This window comes from Charadrius vociferus, unplaced genomic scaffold (genome assembly GCF_000708025.1).
Source record: "Charadrius vociferus isolate BGI_N301 unplaced genomic scaffold, ASM70802v2 scaffold90, whole genome shotgun sequence".
In the NCBI taxonomy this organism is placed as follows: domain Eukaryota; kingdom Metazoa; phylum Chordata; class Aves; order Charadriiformes; family Charadriidae; genus Charadrius; species Charadrius vociferus.
The window spans coordinates 8,287,262-8,303,214 of record NW_009647222.1 but is presented as its reverse complement, the minus strand read 5'-3'; the positions used below and the strand labels follow the sequence as shown (position 1 = coordinate 8,303,214).

Here is a 15,953-nt window from a genome sequence, read left to right as displayed (position 1 = left end):
CAGTCTTCTCCAACATCAACATCATTATTGTTAACATTTGAGAGCTTCAGGACCCATGTTAGGAACTGTACAAATATGTAGCTAAGCCGTGTCCCCTGCCACCCTAGATGTGGTGTGGTCTTTTAGAAGAATAGAGTATCTTAAAAAGAAAATAACACCCTTTAAGACTATAATTGTGTTTTGTTTTGTTTTGGTTTTTTTTTCCCAAAGGTAAATGCTGTCAACTGTAACACAAGCTGGAAAATAACTTTGTTCATGAAATTCAGTAGTTATCGAGATGATGTACTGAAAGGAGTAAGTATGGCTTTTTTTAAATTGTTTTTTGAATCTGAAAAATCATGCCATATTTGACTGTAGAGAAATGCTACGTGGCAAATAAAAGAAGAAATGAGGACTTTATGGAGCTGTTGGGGGTCCCTCACTACTGTCCTTCAACAGCCAGAATATTTTTCCTTTGTGTTATTGTCTTACTAAGTGAAATTGCATGGATTGTGCTAGCTTCTAGCCTCTTTCCCATCCCGGAGACAGCTGAGAATCCATAAGAAAAGATGAAGTTCAAGCCCAGAATGATAAGGGGTCTGTACAGAATAGCTGTGATGTTTCAATTTATGCCAAGATGCTAAAAGCAGCTATAACAAGCTTACAGAAGGGAGTGAGGCATGAAAGGTGACACAGGCTGTAGTAAGACAATATAGCTTTAAATGCTGAGGGATTGCACAGCTTCATGCCTCCAGATCACTCCCTGAGATCGTTTACATTTTCATTTTAAAGAAATAAATGTCATTTGTCCTCACTTGCGTCTTAGTAAGTCATTATCAACTGGTTAGAATTTGAAAGGGAAAATGGTTTATCTGTGTAGACCCATTTGGGGCTAGTGTTTTAAGCCTTGGGAAGAGGCAGAAAGAAGCAAAAATGATGCCAGCAGAAGAAATAGAGAGAGGGCATTGGTTTTGGTTGCAGAGTAGAAGAGATGAGATAATACGATGTTAGAAAAATATATTCACTTTCCCTAAATATTAAGAGAGATTAGAAATAAAAAATCCATTTAGTAAAGTTAGCTAGAGTTAAAGATCACCTTTGGGTTCTTGCCCACTATTCATTGCAGTGTTCTGAAACAAATTCTCTTTTCACAAAAGTGCATGGGTCTCCTGCAGGACTGAATCATCTCAGTTGATTTCCAGGCGCTGTGCCGAGATTGTATGCTCTATGCTTGGTACCTGCTCCAGCAGTGAGAAACTAATAGATGTTTTCTTCACATCAGCTATCTTCACACCATTGGAGCCAGTACAGATATAGAGGATGAGTCTAGCGGCTTTGCCTACGGCTTAATAATGCTTATTTTTCATATTACTTTAGGGAGACGTTGTTAGGCTGTTTCACGCAGAGCAAGAGAAGTTTCTGACCTGTGACGAATATGAGAAGAAACAACATATTTTCCTTCGTACTACATTACGTCAGTCAGCCACTTCTGCAACAAGTTCTAAAGCACTGTGGGAAATAGAGGTATTTTTTTCTTTTTATAAATATTTTAGGACCTGAAGGCCAGGGTTCAGTAAAAATACTTTACCACAACATGAATCATTCATAGCCTCTTGATATCATCATACACCTCCCCGTAACTATTATTATTTTATGAAGCGGTTTGTGTAGGATGAGTACTGAAGAGATGTTTTATTGCTGTGCGTGTGTGGAGAGCGGATGTTTTCTTACTATATTTACCTGCACTAAAACGATGAAGAGTCAAATTCAGACTTGACGTAAATGGTGCAATTTTATCAAAGCGAATCGAATGACACTCATGTATCCTGAGTTCTGAGTGTTTATATTTGACTTCATGTGCAATATAGAAAATTGAAATTCATGACTGACAAGAAATCTCACAAACGTGATCGAGTCCATTCTGCAACAGGGCACATCAGCATCTGTTTAAAGTTAGGCTGAATAAAGGTGTTGTTGCTGAATGGGGGTGATTTTGAGAAGATGACTAGCAGATATATTTTTGTTTAACTGAGGAACATTGGAAACTGGTACGTGTCAAACCCTTGCTATTACAGTAATGTAAGTCCTACACCCAAAAGTTCTTATGTGCTGAAAAAACTGTTCACTTAAAACAGAGCTCCTCACTCAGGCAAATGGTTGATTTTTGTCTGAGTAAGGACTGCATGGCATAGAGTATATCACACTTGTAGTTATTTGAAGTTAGTCCTTCAGAGAGACAGGCACTGCTCAGTTTGAAGGTAGCAAATGACCTACAGCTCAGTCAAAGGGAAAAAGAAATAACCTGGGATGTTTCAAATGATATGGGGATATCATTTATAATGGGGATATTACTTATAAAGATAAGTAAGATCCCCTTACTTTCTTGAGCTCCAAATTCGCGCCGTGTCACTTTAAAACAAAATTTGGCTCATCATGTTTGCAGAGAGTAGATTAATGAAAACATGGAAAGTAATAGGAGGAGCATTTCCTGACACCTGGCAAAAAATAAATGTTGTAATTGTTATCTATGGTGGGCTAAGTGTAAGCACAGAGTTCCTTTCTGTGGTAGACTATTTGTAAGAATGTAGTTTACATATTTTTATTTGGAATGAGCTGTAGGAAATATCTGTGATCTAACTATGATCTTGAGAAGCACGATTAAAGTCTTTACTTCTTCTTTTAGGTTGTCCATCATGACCCTTGCCGGGGAGGGGCAGGACAGTGGAATAGCTTGTTTAGATTTAAGCATTTGGCAACTGGAAACTACTTAGCTGCGGAGGTAAGAATGTCAATTAAAGAAGTGGTTCTGTGCTGCCTAACCAAGTACTATGCATGTTCTGCTAATTCAGAAATGCCATAGTAGGTAGGTCCGTGATACAGGTCTCTGAAAAGATCTCATGTCAGGTCTGAATGGGGAGAACTGGATGTGCACTGCTTTGTCATGCTGTATTGCCGTATCCAAGGGTTGCACGGAAAATTTTCTGAACAGCAGGACACTAGTAGATGAGTTCAAGACAACACATAACCTTAATTTCAGCTGTGCTGTTGAATCTTGAATCTGCTGTTTGTTGTCATGGCAGCCAGGATGAACACCACTGTTAAATACCCACCATATTTACACTGGAAATCCTTGGATTCATTTCTCTCTCTGCTCTTGTTTGCACTTGATTTTTGGAGTAGTGTTGCGATCAGTCAAATATCCTTCTTCGGTGGCTCAGGCAGCCATACACAGATAAAAGCTTTTAGAGTGGAACTGAATGCAAGGTAATCACTGAGCTTCATCAGAAAAGACTGTGTGCAGGCACTAGAACAGATACTCTAAACTGCTTTAATTTAGGAGTTGTCATTCCTTTTTTTCCCCCTGCAGGCTCTAGACTTCTAGAAAAAATGTTTCTGTGGTGCTGATTTCAGTGTGTTGATCTCTGCCAGCCTGCATGTGGTCCAAGGAATCTCTGTGTTCTGTAGAAACTTGGGGAAGGACAAACTTGTCAGGGCCATTGGTGTCATGACACTGCATTGTGATTATAGCAGGTTGCAGTGTTCTGCTGTTGCACTCTTGTCTTTTGACTAAAAAAAATTAAATAAGAAAAGTCTGAGGGAATCCTGTCCCTTTTGGTGGAGCAGCAGGTCCAGGAGGAGGATGATTTTGCAACTTGTCTGAGTATTATCTGGTACTTTATGTTAAGGCAAAATAGTGTTTTGACTCCCCAAAGGGCTGGATTAATATGTTTTAAGACCCATAATTGTCTTTAGAAGTAAAATAGGGCTCTTGACAAGCTGGAAGAGAGCAGGTAATACCAAGTTTATGAAATGGGAGATCCTTGGATCTTTCCCTGGTTGCAAGAAGCTGTGAACTTTTGAAGTCATATCTAATCCATATGTCCAAGTTCCATATATCAATGGAACGAAATTCCTACTGGTTTAGTTAAGTCTGCGCAGGATTGCCTCTTTAACTTATGCTTGCAAGCATGACTGAGAATTTACAACTACAAGTGCCAGTTACAAATCACTATATGTTAGGGAATCCCCGAAAAAAAGGCTTGCTCTAACTGGATTGAGTTACGTTTACAGCAGTGCAAATTCTGTACTCAGACAAGTCCTTAGTGTTCCCAGGGTGCTGCTTTTACTTTCCACCTCCCATCTCAGCCTGCATTCATTTCAGAGTAAGAGCAAACAGGAGCTATCAAAACTTTACTTATTTCTAATCATGTCAAAACCAGTGTCAAAGCGTAAACAGTGGACCACCAGGACAGATACTGATAGTGTTTTCCATCCAAGACTGAATGTAATTTGTATCTTTTCATTGGTTTTAGCAGCAGCTGACAGCGTAAGCCAGAAACCTGATAGGCCTGAGTGGTGACGAGCATCGTCCCTTTAAAGGCAGTGGGCCAACAAGCCTTAACTGCTTTGCTCTATGCTGCTGCCTCCATACTGCAGCAATACTTCAGCCTGGCTGAAGCCAGCTGGCTTTATGGGGTAGTTAATATTGGCCAATAAGTACCTAAGAGACGGTTCCTTTTTCCTCTCTGCTTACCGTTAGAGGTGCTCCTAGTAGAAAGGTTTTATTTGGACTAGCTAGGCTGATGAAGAGCCAGGAAAGGCATCAAGCACTCTGACTGATGGGCTTCCTTCTCCCACCATACCTCATCGGCTCAGGGATTTTCAGGAGAAAAATCTTCAGGTGAAGAGGTGTCACACTACACTGAATGTGGAACCTGAGCTTGGGTCCTTTCTGCCTCTGGAGAGGAAATCCCCATCAGGAGGACTCGTAATATGGAGAGTACAATTGGCACAGTAGAGTGAGAGCTAGAAGAGCATTTGGGTTGAACAGAGGTGATGTGCTGTGACTGGAGAGCAGCATTAGCTACTGTATCTATGAAGTGAAAAATACCTGCTGGTGGAGATATTGAAGGTACTGCTGTAATAAAACTATTTTACACAGTTCACGTGTCAGGCACAACGCACCAGCCAGACGTACACGTCAAAGATTTATGAACCAGCAGGCAGACACCTAATGTGCGTGAGCTAACTTTAAATCAATTGGGCAAAGCTTACTGAACGCTTATCTGTGCTCTTGCAGCACGCAAAGATTACTCATGGTATAGATTATCAATGCGTCACACATTGCCGTGATGTGATTTTGTTTAAGCTTCCATGATAAAGATATCTACAGTGGAATAATAAGTACAAACACATAAACAAAATTCACAAGTCTTTTAAGCATTCTGTTGTTGGCTAATGATACAATTTCTGTCACAGTTTGAGCTATTGTAAATCAGGATTAATCACTGTTTATAACCATCTTCTCCTTACTTCATCCTTCTGTAAATCAGCTTGATGTGTACCACAGAGACTTCTGCAGTGGAATCTTGCATGGGTCAAGTCTCAGACAATGAGCAGGAGTGTCCTTCACCTGGCTGTCTCCTTTTGCTCCTCCACAATTAGGCTTGTACCTTGTGTGAGCAAGTGCTGTGCCTTCTCTTTTTCTCCGAGGCTTCCTGTGCCAGATGTAGCTGGTCAACCTGATTTGTGCCTCGGTGGGTCTGAGCCACCTAGCTAAGGGATGCCACTGCAGCTTGTTAAGGCCAGGGGATGATCTGGGGACTAAGAACATTCAAGACGCTTGCCCCAGAGATTTCAGGAATTCAAAACTAATAAACTTGAAGGTGTTTGAATACTACAGTAAGTAAGCTTAAAAAAAAAAAGTGAGGCAATAGTTGTTCAGTAAACAAAACACATAGGTGAATATGTAATGTCTAATTCTTACAAACTTGAGAGAATGAAGTCAGGATGTCTGAATCCTAAGTTCCATGTTCCTAAGTATCACAGTTGTCCAGCTTTTATTACCTTTCAAAGGTCCTGTGATACCTCTGACTTCTGACGCAGTCTCAAGTAGTACCATTTCCTTTAATCCTCTTTCCACTTGGGATTACTTTGGGTAATTTTCATTAATATACTTTGAAGTTCCTTAAGACTTACTAATACCAGAAAGCAACCTAGACCCTAGTAACAGACTGAAGGTGAGCCACCCCAAAAGACCCACCGCTAAAGGAGATCCAGTGGAAGACATCTGGTAATTGCACATCGCTGCATTGTCATTCCCCTACTGCTGTGCGCATCCTGGGGACACGGTCTGACACATCAGATGCATGTATGCTCTCACACAATTACTTAAGGCATGAGAGGGATATGCTGATGAAAGGTGGTAAGACCTGGAACATTGGAGATCTGGATAGGTGGTAATGTCTCCTACATGTCCAGCATTTGGAAGCCTGAAGCCACTGGCTCAAACATTCCCCAAAACATTGAAATCATAAAAAAGTAGAACCAAATACTCAGCTGAAAAATTGGAAAGAGAAATGCTCTTCTTTGGAGACAGTGGGAGTTCTGCTGTTAGTGTCAGAAGGGCTTGATTTCACCCAAAAGAGCTGAGCCAGATCCTTAGCAGAAGATTTAGATGCTAAGCCACCAGCTAAGATCCAGGCTGCTGAGTTTTATTCTCATCTTCACAGAGTCAGCAGTCTTTCAGAAAAAGTTCTGTGGAAGATTCTTTTTTTAGCCCTGGTTATAGCAAAATGACCCAAGTTATTTTGAAGTTTTGTATTTATGAAGAGAGGCTGTAAGGTTAGGTGAAAATTGAATGCTTCAAAGTAACAAAGACTTTTGCAAAATTTTTAAAAGTCTTTTCAGTGCGTGTACCACATGTAGAGCGCACCCAAATCCATCTGTCTGTGTATGGGAGCGAGCAGCAATTTACTTGAACAGCCTTTCAAATGGTGCAGGTTGGGCTCACACAGCTGTGCCTTTCTCATGAACACACCTAACCTTTTCAATATTGTAATCGCTAGGATAAAAGTCTCTTTGAACTGACTATCAGCTTATCAGTTGTGCTGAACCAAAACATGCACCTTTCATATTGTTCTCCATGTGCATAGCAGCGCCAGTTCTGTGATTTCTAGACTGGATAATCTGTGCTGAAACTATTAAGACTTGCTCTAGGAGGATGTTAAACAGAAATATGTTTGTCCATGCATACATATATGCACACACAAGAAATGCAGGGTAAGTCTGTCATTTCCTGTTAAACTTCCCAGGTGAGATGGATATTGCTAAAATAATCACAAAATATATTTGCAAATATCAAGTCACATGCTCGTCTCAGATATTGCAGTAGACAAACTACGGTACGTTGCTTGTGAAACATTGTGAACATGTACATAATCACAGTGCAGAGTTTATAAGGAAAAAAAAATCAGTGATAATTCTGTTTTACTTGGTTAAATAGACTAAATTAGAGTTACTAGGTACCTTGGCCAAGATATGGCAGTCAATCTGGTGACGTAATTGTCTTTAACACTGAATTAGCTATACTATAGTAAATGAAATAAGATAATGCAGGTAAGATGGCAGCCTTAATATTTACCTTCTGTGATTCTATAAAGTTGTGGCTGTAAAGAAGGGTTCAAATTATTGCTGTGTCTTCCAATGTAGTCCACAGAGTACTGGTGTTGCTCCAAAAGGTAATCTGTGCCCTGAGATTCTTCTAGACGGAAGAGAAGGGTGAGAACAGGCTTGCCAATGCAATAGGATGAAGCGATGAGCTCAGAGGTAATGGCAGAACCAAACGTACTTTTTCTGACTTGTCATGTGCTTCATTCATTAAACCAAATTGTTGCACATATGAAGGCCCTCATTCAGTAAAGCTCTCAGGAGTAACCTTGTCTTTGAAGTAAGTAGAACATGAGCATCTATGGGCGTAGAGGTCCAAGGGTGTCTCAGACACTGACCTGATGGGTTTTGACTTCTTTTAACAGTTTTCACTTGTGCAGCCACCCCCTGGACATCTTGGACCATTGTAGGGCTGAAGGCTCTGCAACAGCCACTTTTAACTTCACAGAATCACAGAATGGTCAGGGTTGGAAGGGACCTCTGGAGATCATCTAGTCCAACCCCCCTGCCAGAGCAGGGTCACCTACAGCAGGTTACACAGGATGGTGTCCAGGCAGGTTTTGAAAGTCTCCAGAGTGGGAGACTCCACCACCTCTCTGGGCAGCTTGTTCCAGTGCTCCACTACCCTCAAAGTAAAGAAGTTCCTCCTCGTGTTAAGATGGAACTTCCTATGTTCAAGCTTGTGCCCATAAGCGTTTGAATATACTTCATAAATGGCTTGTATGGGATAACTGGGATGGCAAGCTCTTTAGCACATATTTTGGTGATGGACAGGTCAGAGATAAAGCTGTCCACTAGCTAGCTGCTTTGGGCAGAAGGAGCAATCTGATGTGCATCCCTGATGCGTGTCGCACTGGAAGACTCTTCTGGCTTTCTTATGGGGTTCGCTTTCTTCTTTCTGCAAGAGTGAAAGTGAAGGGTTTAAGCTGTAAAATGGATCAATTCTGATCAGAGTTTTGTTCTAAACTCTTCTTAACTCTTCTTTTGTTCTAAACTCGCACTCTACTTTTCTGTCAAAGTTGCCCAAGTTTCTTTTCAGTGAAGCTTATGTACATTATTCACTTTAAATTGAGAACTGCTGTTAATGTTAGTTTATATTCTTTTTAAATTGATTTCTGTTATGTTTCACTATTAAAAATATTAGCCTGCTATATCATATATACCATTATAACATGCATTTATCTGTGTGAACAGATCCATACTCTTCATAATAAATTTAATCCTGTTGTAGTAATCACTAGATTTGGATCATGGTGAAGGTAGCTGAGTTCAAGCAATGTTCAAGTTAACATTGATAGAAAATAATCCTCTCCTGCTTTCTGAATAGGACGTAGTAAAGAAGTGGAACTCGTTGCCACAGGAATAGAAAACAAAATGTTTAATGAGATTTTAAGAAAGATTACTTATTTGTGTGAGTAATAGTATTCTCGGCATTAGCTAAGATTAAAAAAAATGTAAAAAGGAAATCAGTTCTTAAACTTGAGGCTATAAACAGGGATTAACCCCTTGGAGCCCTGGAGAAACTTTCCCTGTAGTTTTATGGACTTATTTTTCTTTCACCTTCTTAAACTGCTGTGGAAAATGGAGTACTGCGTAGGACGTTTTATTAAGGCAACTGAGATTGAATATTTGTAGGCCATAACTTAGGCCTCTTGAAGTGTGTTTTTTTTGTAAATGGGACTACTGACAGAGATCTTTTGTGTTCAGGAAGCAAAAAGGGAGCACTGTTTGCCAGTGGTATTTTTTGGGGTGACATGAAAGCAAGCCTTTGCAGAAAAATTTATTCATCCGTTGATCATACAGCTCATGCAGAGGAGGGGAGAGCATAGTGGTAAATGCTCCGTGGTTCCTTTCTGCCTTTAGAAACAGTATAGGCAAGTAGCTGGATAAAAATGGCCTTGTTTAAGATGTGCAGGTACCTTTTGCTCAAGGGTAACAGTTTGCAAACCAGAGAAGGTACCAGGAGATGGCAGCATCCACCAAGGCCTTCACGGGTCTGCTCACACATTTAATTTGTTGGTGCTGTGGGACCTCCTTACCTGAAGATCGCTTCAAAATCTTCTGTTTCAGTCAGGTTTTTTTTCAGTCTCTTCGTTAAATGTTAATGCGGCATTCTGATTAGCTTCTATCCATTGGGCTCAGTGATTAAAGGTTCTTGTAAGAAAAAGGGCTTGCCAAGGTGACAGGGTGAACTCGGCACCGTAAGCCTTATTTCTGATTTTCACTGTCTCATGGGGAGAGCGTGGTTTTGTTTTAAAGCTCTATAAGGAGTGACGGATAATTTACAACTATGCATGAAGAGATGGAAGAGATCCAGCGACTAGAGGAGGAGGAGGAGAAGGAGGAGGATAGATTACTGATTTACAGAGCCAGTCTGACCTGTTCCGCAGACTTGGATGTGGCTTTTTAAAGTGACAGAGTTAGAAGCTGTCCATTTAGCAAAACCCAGGGCTAGATTTTCCAAGGTTATTAAGAATCTTGGGAATGCAGCTAAATTTCTTGACCTGATTTGTCTTGACTTCGGTGGAAGTTAGGAATAACATTTCCATCTGTCGGTGTGCAAATGCCTTCAGAGATCTAGATCTTGGAGGAAGGATTTTTGCCCCCGGCCAACTAGTTTTGCGGTAGTGATCTGTGAGCCTGTGTTCAGCTAGGCTTTTTCAGTCCTGTCTGATGTTGGCCGCAGTTGAGTCGTGTTTGTATACATATGAGCTTTAGGGGGAAGGGAAGTGTGAAGCAATTAACACAGCATTTATTGTCATTTAGTCGTTACAAGGACCGCTTCTGTTATTAAAAATGCAACATCTGCTGGTATTGCATTTTGATGTGTTCCAAAACAGCAAATGTAGACATGTAGTCTGTTCTTTAGTGCTTTTTTTTTTATTATTATTTTAAGATTACTTAAGAAGCTTTTATTCAGTTATACTTGTGCCTCTTTATTTTTGATGCTTGATGGAGGTTTTAGAAGGCTTCCCTTGTGTTTTTTTTTTATTGTTGTTAGGGTTTTTGTGTGTGTGTGGTTTTTGTTTGTTATTTTATGGTATGAATTTCAGTAATGTCTAATTCAGTCATCTCTAGTTATTTCTGGGAGAACCACTGAAAGGCATGTAAGATACTAATATTTAGAACGTAACCGTTGAAGAGATGAGGATGCTTTTTCATATAGCACATGTTGGCATGGAGCTGCTGAAGTGCGTACTGAGGTTATGGCCCGGCATTTAGGTTAGGCTAAAGGATCCCTTAGACATTTTCCTTTCTTTTGACTTCCTCTGCAGAATGGGATACAGCTGTGTGGGACTGAGCACCAGGCATCAGTGGTGGTCAGATTCTCTGCCCTTGATCACAGGAGGGCTTTCCCAGTCACCACTCTCTCCTGGCCAAACGTCCAGCTGTGCATTGCGGCAGCTCCAGCTTATGCCGCTGATGTGAGACCTTTAAATCAGCGGTGATTTCGGCATACTAAAGCACTGGCCTGCCATTGCTTATACACCAGCTAAAAATGCCATCAAGACGCGACCTATCCTTTCTTCTTGCGACAAGGGTGAGCAGTTGGGACAGGAAGGTGTCGGAGCTGATTCTCATCCCAGTTTTTGACTGGCAGGTAGCTCATCCACGCGGGGAGGACTGTCCTTGCCCACTCTACTCTGCTTGTGCCGCCTGGGGGGCCTGAAACCAGCGAAAAGATTCACCTCTCCCAGCAGTCCCTGGAAACTAGTCTGATCTGCTAAGACATGGCTCATAAACAAAACAGCAGCAAGATGCAATCCTGAAATAAAAGGCCTTTTAAGATTTTTAAACCTTCCTCAGACGATGATTATCAGGAACTTTGTGCCGATGCTGTGGCAGTGTTGAATGGGGGTTTATCGAGGTACAGTCGCAGTCAGTCTTTTTCCAGCAAGTTAATAAGATGGCAAAAGTCCTTTGAATACCACTGAAGTCTTTGAAATTGGGCAAAAGTCCTTTAGATTTATTGAAAGCTAATCAGTATGACATTAACAAAGAAGAAAGCAAGCTTAATGAAGATGAAAGATTTGAGAAATGGATTTTTTTCTTTTGTGGTGGCTTTTTTTTTAATGAAACACTTGCCCTTGTTGATTGGGTAACAGGCTGTGTGTTAATAGGCTGGTTATCAAATGAAATGGGAACTGTTTACGTGTGCTGAATGAGATCCTTTTATTCTTTGTCTGTCAAGGTTTCCTTCCTAAATGTGGGTTTTAACCAAGTCGTTAAAATGCTCATTCAGCTGAAATTTGGCAATCTAATTCTTTCCTTGATGAGATGTTTTAAATACCCTTTACCTAGTCAACAAATTTTGATTAAAATCAGCATGGGTGTTTCTTTCCCCAAACTTCTCTCTCTCCTTAATTAACAGTGTCCAAAAATAGCCTGTTTGGGTGCTTCACATGCGTTCCTCTGTCTAGGAAAGCAGCATTCAGTATAAATGTGAGGAGTCAAACTGTCCACAGTATGGACTGAGATTCATAATTCAGTTTTTGGACTGTAAAGTGTACCTTACTACATGAAGATGCAAAAATAAAACTAAAGCCAGGAATAACATATTAGTGAGAAGTTGTTCTGCTCAATGATACAACTTCAGGAGATTATGCAGTGTTAAATTCTTATGTATTGAAAACTTTAAGATATAACTTTGACTAGCTTTAATCAGTAGAGATGTCATCAGTAGAGATGGCAGAGCCTGGGACTTCTGGCACTCGATCTAACAGGATACCTCTCGGGATTAGCAGGCTACTTGCATTCTCTGAGTGCCAGATACCAGAAGTAACGCACAGACACACAGCGGTGAAAGTTGTCTTCCTACTATGCAGACTGTACAGGGGGATGATCACGTTATAAGGGCATTAGGCAAAAATTCAGGAATGAGAGTCCTTTCTCTTCCAAATAATTTTAACCAGAGATGGTAAAAGACTTTGTCTGTACCTCAGTTTTCCACCTGTAAAAGCTGGCTTCTATTATGTGTTTGTCACACATACTCTATACTGGGGGCCTTCTGGTGCTCCCACAGTACAAGTATATTGGTATATGTGTGCATTCGTACATCTACACTCTTTACATGCCACCATGCACAAAGGCTGAACATGAAATCTATCTAAGAGACATCATTTTTTTTATACCCAGGAGGACCACCTGCAATGCTGACCCTGATATTCACACTCTTGCAGATGCCCTGTGTAGATCATGAGTTGGGAATTCAGCCTCTTAGAAAAGTGTGCAAGTAAATGCAAGTTCTGTTTAGACTTAAAGAATGTATTATCTTCTCTGTAGTTGCAAATCTTCCTATAAATGCCAAAATAGTCAGTGATTTTAGTGTTTAAAAACATGATCTTGGGTGGTGGTGGTGGCTGTCTCATGGCACTGATTGTCCTTGGGTGCTGACAAGTTTGCTTGGCTGCTTCCAAGCTCTCTTCTCACCAGTAGGTTGAGACCAAGACAAGTTGAGGTCCCAGATATTTCCTGTGAACTATATTGTGCAAAATTGCCTTTACAGTTACAGTGGTTCTTACCTGTTGATAGGGCCTTAGCAGGAGGAAAAGCTCTTACAGCACCAAAGTCAACTGTTAGCCCATCTGTGTGAAACCGTGATGTCTTCCATGGTGCTGGGATGTGAAAGAAAAGTTGATGCGGTAGCCCCATTTTCTGGAGTTGAGGAGATTTTTATGTAGGGTGGAGGATGAGTAGAGTTGGATCTGGGTTCATATGTATAAACAACTGAAAAAGGTGAAATGTTTGTGGTGTCATAAATCTTTGTCATACGAGCTGTGAGAGCTGATTACCTTAGCCTGGCCCAACTGCAAAGTCCCCACAACAGAGCTGGCCTTCTACGTGGCAGTGGGGTGAAGGACAAGCACAACGACTATGAGGAGGCCAGTTTGCCACTTCACCGATGTGAATTCTCCTCTGCCTTTCCCTAGTTATTCTCTACTAATGCAGTCTGTGTTACTTGATGTAGATTGCACCTCCCTTACCACCACATAGCGATTGCCATTTACGCAGGTGGTTATGTTGTGTGGCCTTATGTAATGGGCGAGTGTTGGGATATTAAGGTGAGTCTCATGTGTGTGCCAGAACATCAAATGAGTTTCAAGGTCTTTGATGATACTTAGTTTTCAGCCCTGAGGAAGCTGAACTCTTGTTTTGTAATACCTTTTTCTCTCCCATCCCTGTAAAGGTGAAAAATGGCTCTATGTAAGTTTGTTGAGAAATAAGCAGTGGATTAGGATTTGTGGATTATTCTGCATTGGAAAAGAAGCTGTTGGAGATATACTCTAAAAAAAATGACATATAATGAAGCTATTACAATAACGATTGATACAATCACGCTTGAGCTCTGCAGTTTACGATGCACCGTGTTCTTACTGTGTACTGACTGCATGCACCTTCCAGTGGCATTTTATGGAAAAACACAATACTATATTTCAGCCACACTCCAGTAACATTGCAATTTCAACACATCCAGTGGCACAAAAAAGCTTGAAGATGGTTGAGCTTAAATGAGACTCATTTTAGCATAGTGTTCTTACTTTCTAAACACCTGCAGAGAACTTTACTTGATTTCATTAGCAACAAGAAAAAAGATTATTAATGTTGTTACTTTCAAGGATTCTTCTGTTTTGGAGGCTTATGGAGGTGATCTGGCATAAATCACAAAAAGCAATAGGTTTTGGAGTCTCAAGACTGTCGCTGTGTCCTTAGCTCATTCTGCTGTACTTGGATATTGAAAAGGACTTGGAACAGGTGTAATATGACATAAAACACTACATGATTTATGCCCCTCTACCTGCAGAATATAGTATGGGATAATAGCTAATAGTCTGATTTTTCAGAGATGTTCAGCACCAACAACCTCAGCTGAAATGAAAATGGAAGTGGCAGCTGCTCAGCACAGCTAAAAAGGGGGCCATGAACGTCATCCCTAAAACTGCATTCCCTTGTGTTTACTGTTTAACGTCAGCGTTTCAAAACATTCTCTAAACAACATCTTTTTATTTTTATTATTTCTGTTATGGTGGGGCAAGAAAAAATGTCATTAAGGATGCACTTTATTTTTCATTTGAGCCTTCTGTCTCCCTCAGCCTCTGTCCACAAGTGAACTATTTTGGAAATTTGAGGGCATCTGCTTAGTCATTTTTAAAGTAGGCAAGAAGTGGCGTGGGAGAGAGATTTTCCTGGTTTCTCCTGTTGTTGCTATTTTTTTTTTTTTTTAAGCATCATTATGTTGAAAGCAAACATCTGAAGAATAGCAGAATTCAAGGCCCAATTCATACTGGGTAGACAACTGTATTCACTCGCACCCTTCAATGAAACATCATAGATGTATTCTGTTTGAAGTTCTAGTCCTCATTGCATGGTTCTCTGTGCTGAGCCTAGTGACAAACCTGAGATGACCCAGACTTCTTCTCCCTTGCTTACAACCAGCAGAATTTGAAGGTAGGATTGAATTTAGCCTTCCGGCGCCTTCTCTGCGCCTGTGTGTGGCTGTGACTAAGGAGCACTGCCCGTTAATTTTCTCTGTTCTCGATGAAGGACCGCAGGTAGAGAGCTGAGGTTGGCTGTTGGAATGGGCAACTAGAATTTTTTGAAGGTGTTGGGTAAATAAGGGTAACGCTGAAAGAAATGTGAGAACTTACGAAGAAACCAAAATTATATGAAAACAGTTACAGATATATGTATACATACATGTATGTGTATGCATATATCTTCTAGTTGTCTGTTGTTCAGTGTTCGTCTCCTATTCCTGTTGCTGTATAACAGAAGTAGGTGGGAGTTGGAGCTAGAAGACTGTGTGAGAATGTCATGGAGGAGCAAAATGCAAGATTTGGGATAGGTGTCAATGCAGGGAGGAAAGCAGGCTCTCTAAATTAGATTTGTGAGAGTAACACACTGGCTAAGGCAAATACTGAAATGAAGACAGGAGAGTAAACCTTTGGTCATTTCTGTGTTAACACGTCAAGTCATGACACAGAGGGAAGGTATTTTCAGCAATTTTAGGAATATCTAAAAGTTTTCCTCCTTTCTTCAGGCTCATAATGTGGGGAGGAGCTGGCTTTTTTGGGTGAAGGGATATAAATTATACTGTATTAATAAAAAACTGATAAACTTACTAAAAACTCTTCACAATGGTTGTCTGTGTAATGTTAGATGTATGATGACGTGATATTGAAAAGTTGTACTGGGATTCGTTCAGCTTGCCCTGTGCAAGTCACTTCTGGCTCTTACACACTGGTAATGCCAAATTCAAGCCAAGAAAATGACTGCACTGATCTGTGAGATGTATACACGCTGTCGTTGCTTAAAAACTAAATTACCTTATGTAACTAATAATTTCACTTCATCATTTTCAATGCTTTGAAGGCATATCCTGTGTCAGGGAATATGGTAAATATTGAGGCAAAATTGTTTCATTATGTAAGTCAAATCTTGAAAGGTTTAATGTGCAGCCAGTGTGTGGGTGTATGTGTGTTTGTTTATTTGAGTATATATCTGCCTACATAATTCCTCATCTTCTA

At 40.5% G+C, this 15,953-nt stretch overlaps 1 protein-coding gene across 1 annotated transcript in view; it reads left to right on the top strand.

Annotated features, from left to right (window-relative positions):
- Nucleotides 1–15,953, top strand: part of ITPR2 (inositol 1,4,5-trisphosphate receptor, type 2) — a 229,919-nt gene that overhangs the window by 18,493 nt on the left and 195,473 nt on the right. Inside the window, exons 6-8 of the mRNA XM_009879682.1 lie at nt 211–294; nt 1,357–1,503; nt 2,663–2,758. Coding sequence (XP_009877984.1) covers nt 211–294; nt 1,357–1,503; nt 2,663–2,758 — 327 coding nt within the window. The remainder of the gene's footprint in view (nt 1–210; nt 295–1,356; nt 1,504–2,662; nt 2,759–15,953) is intronic.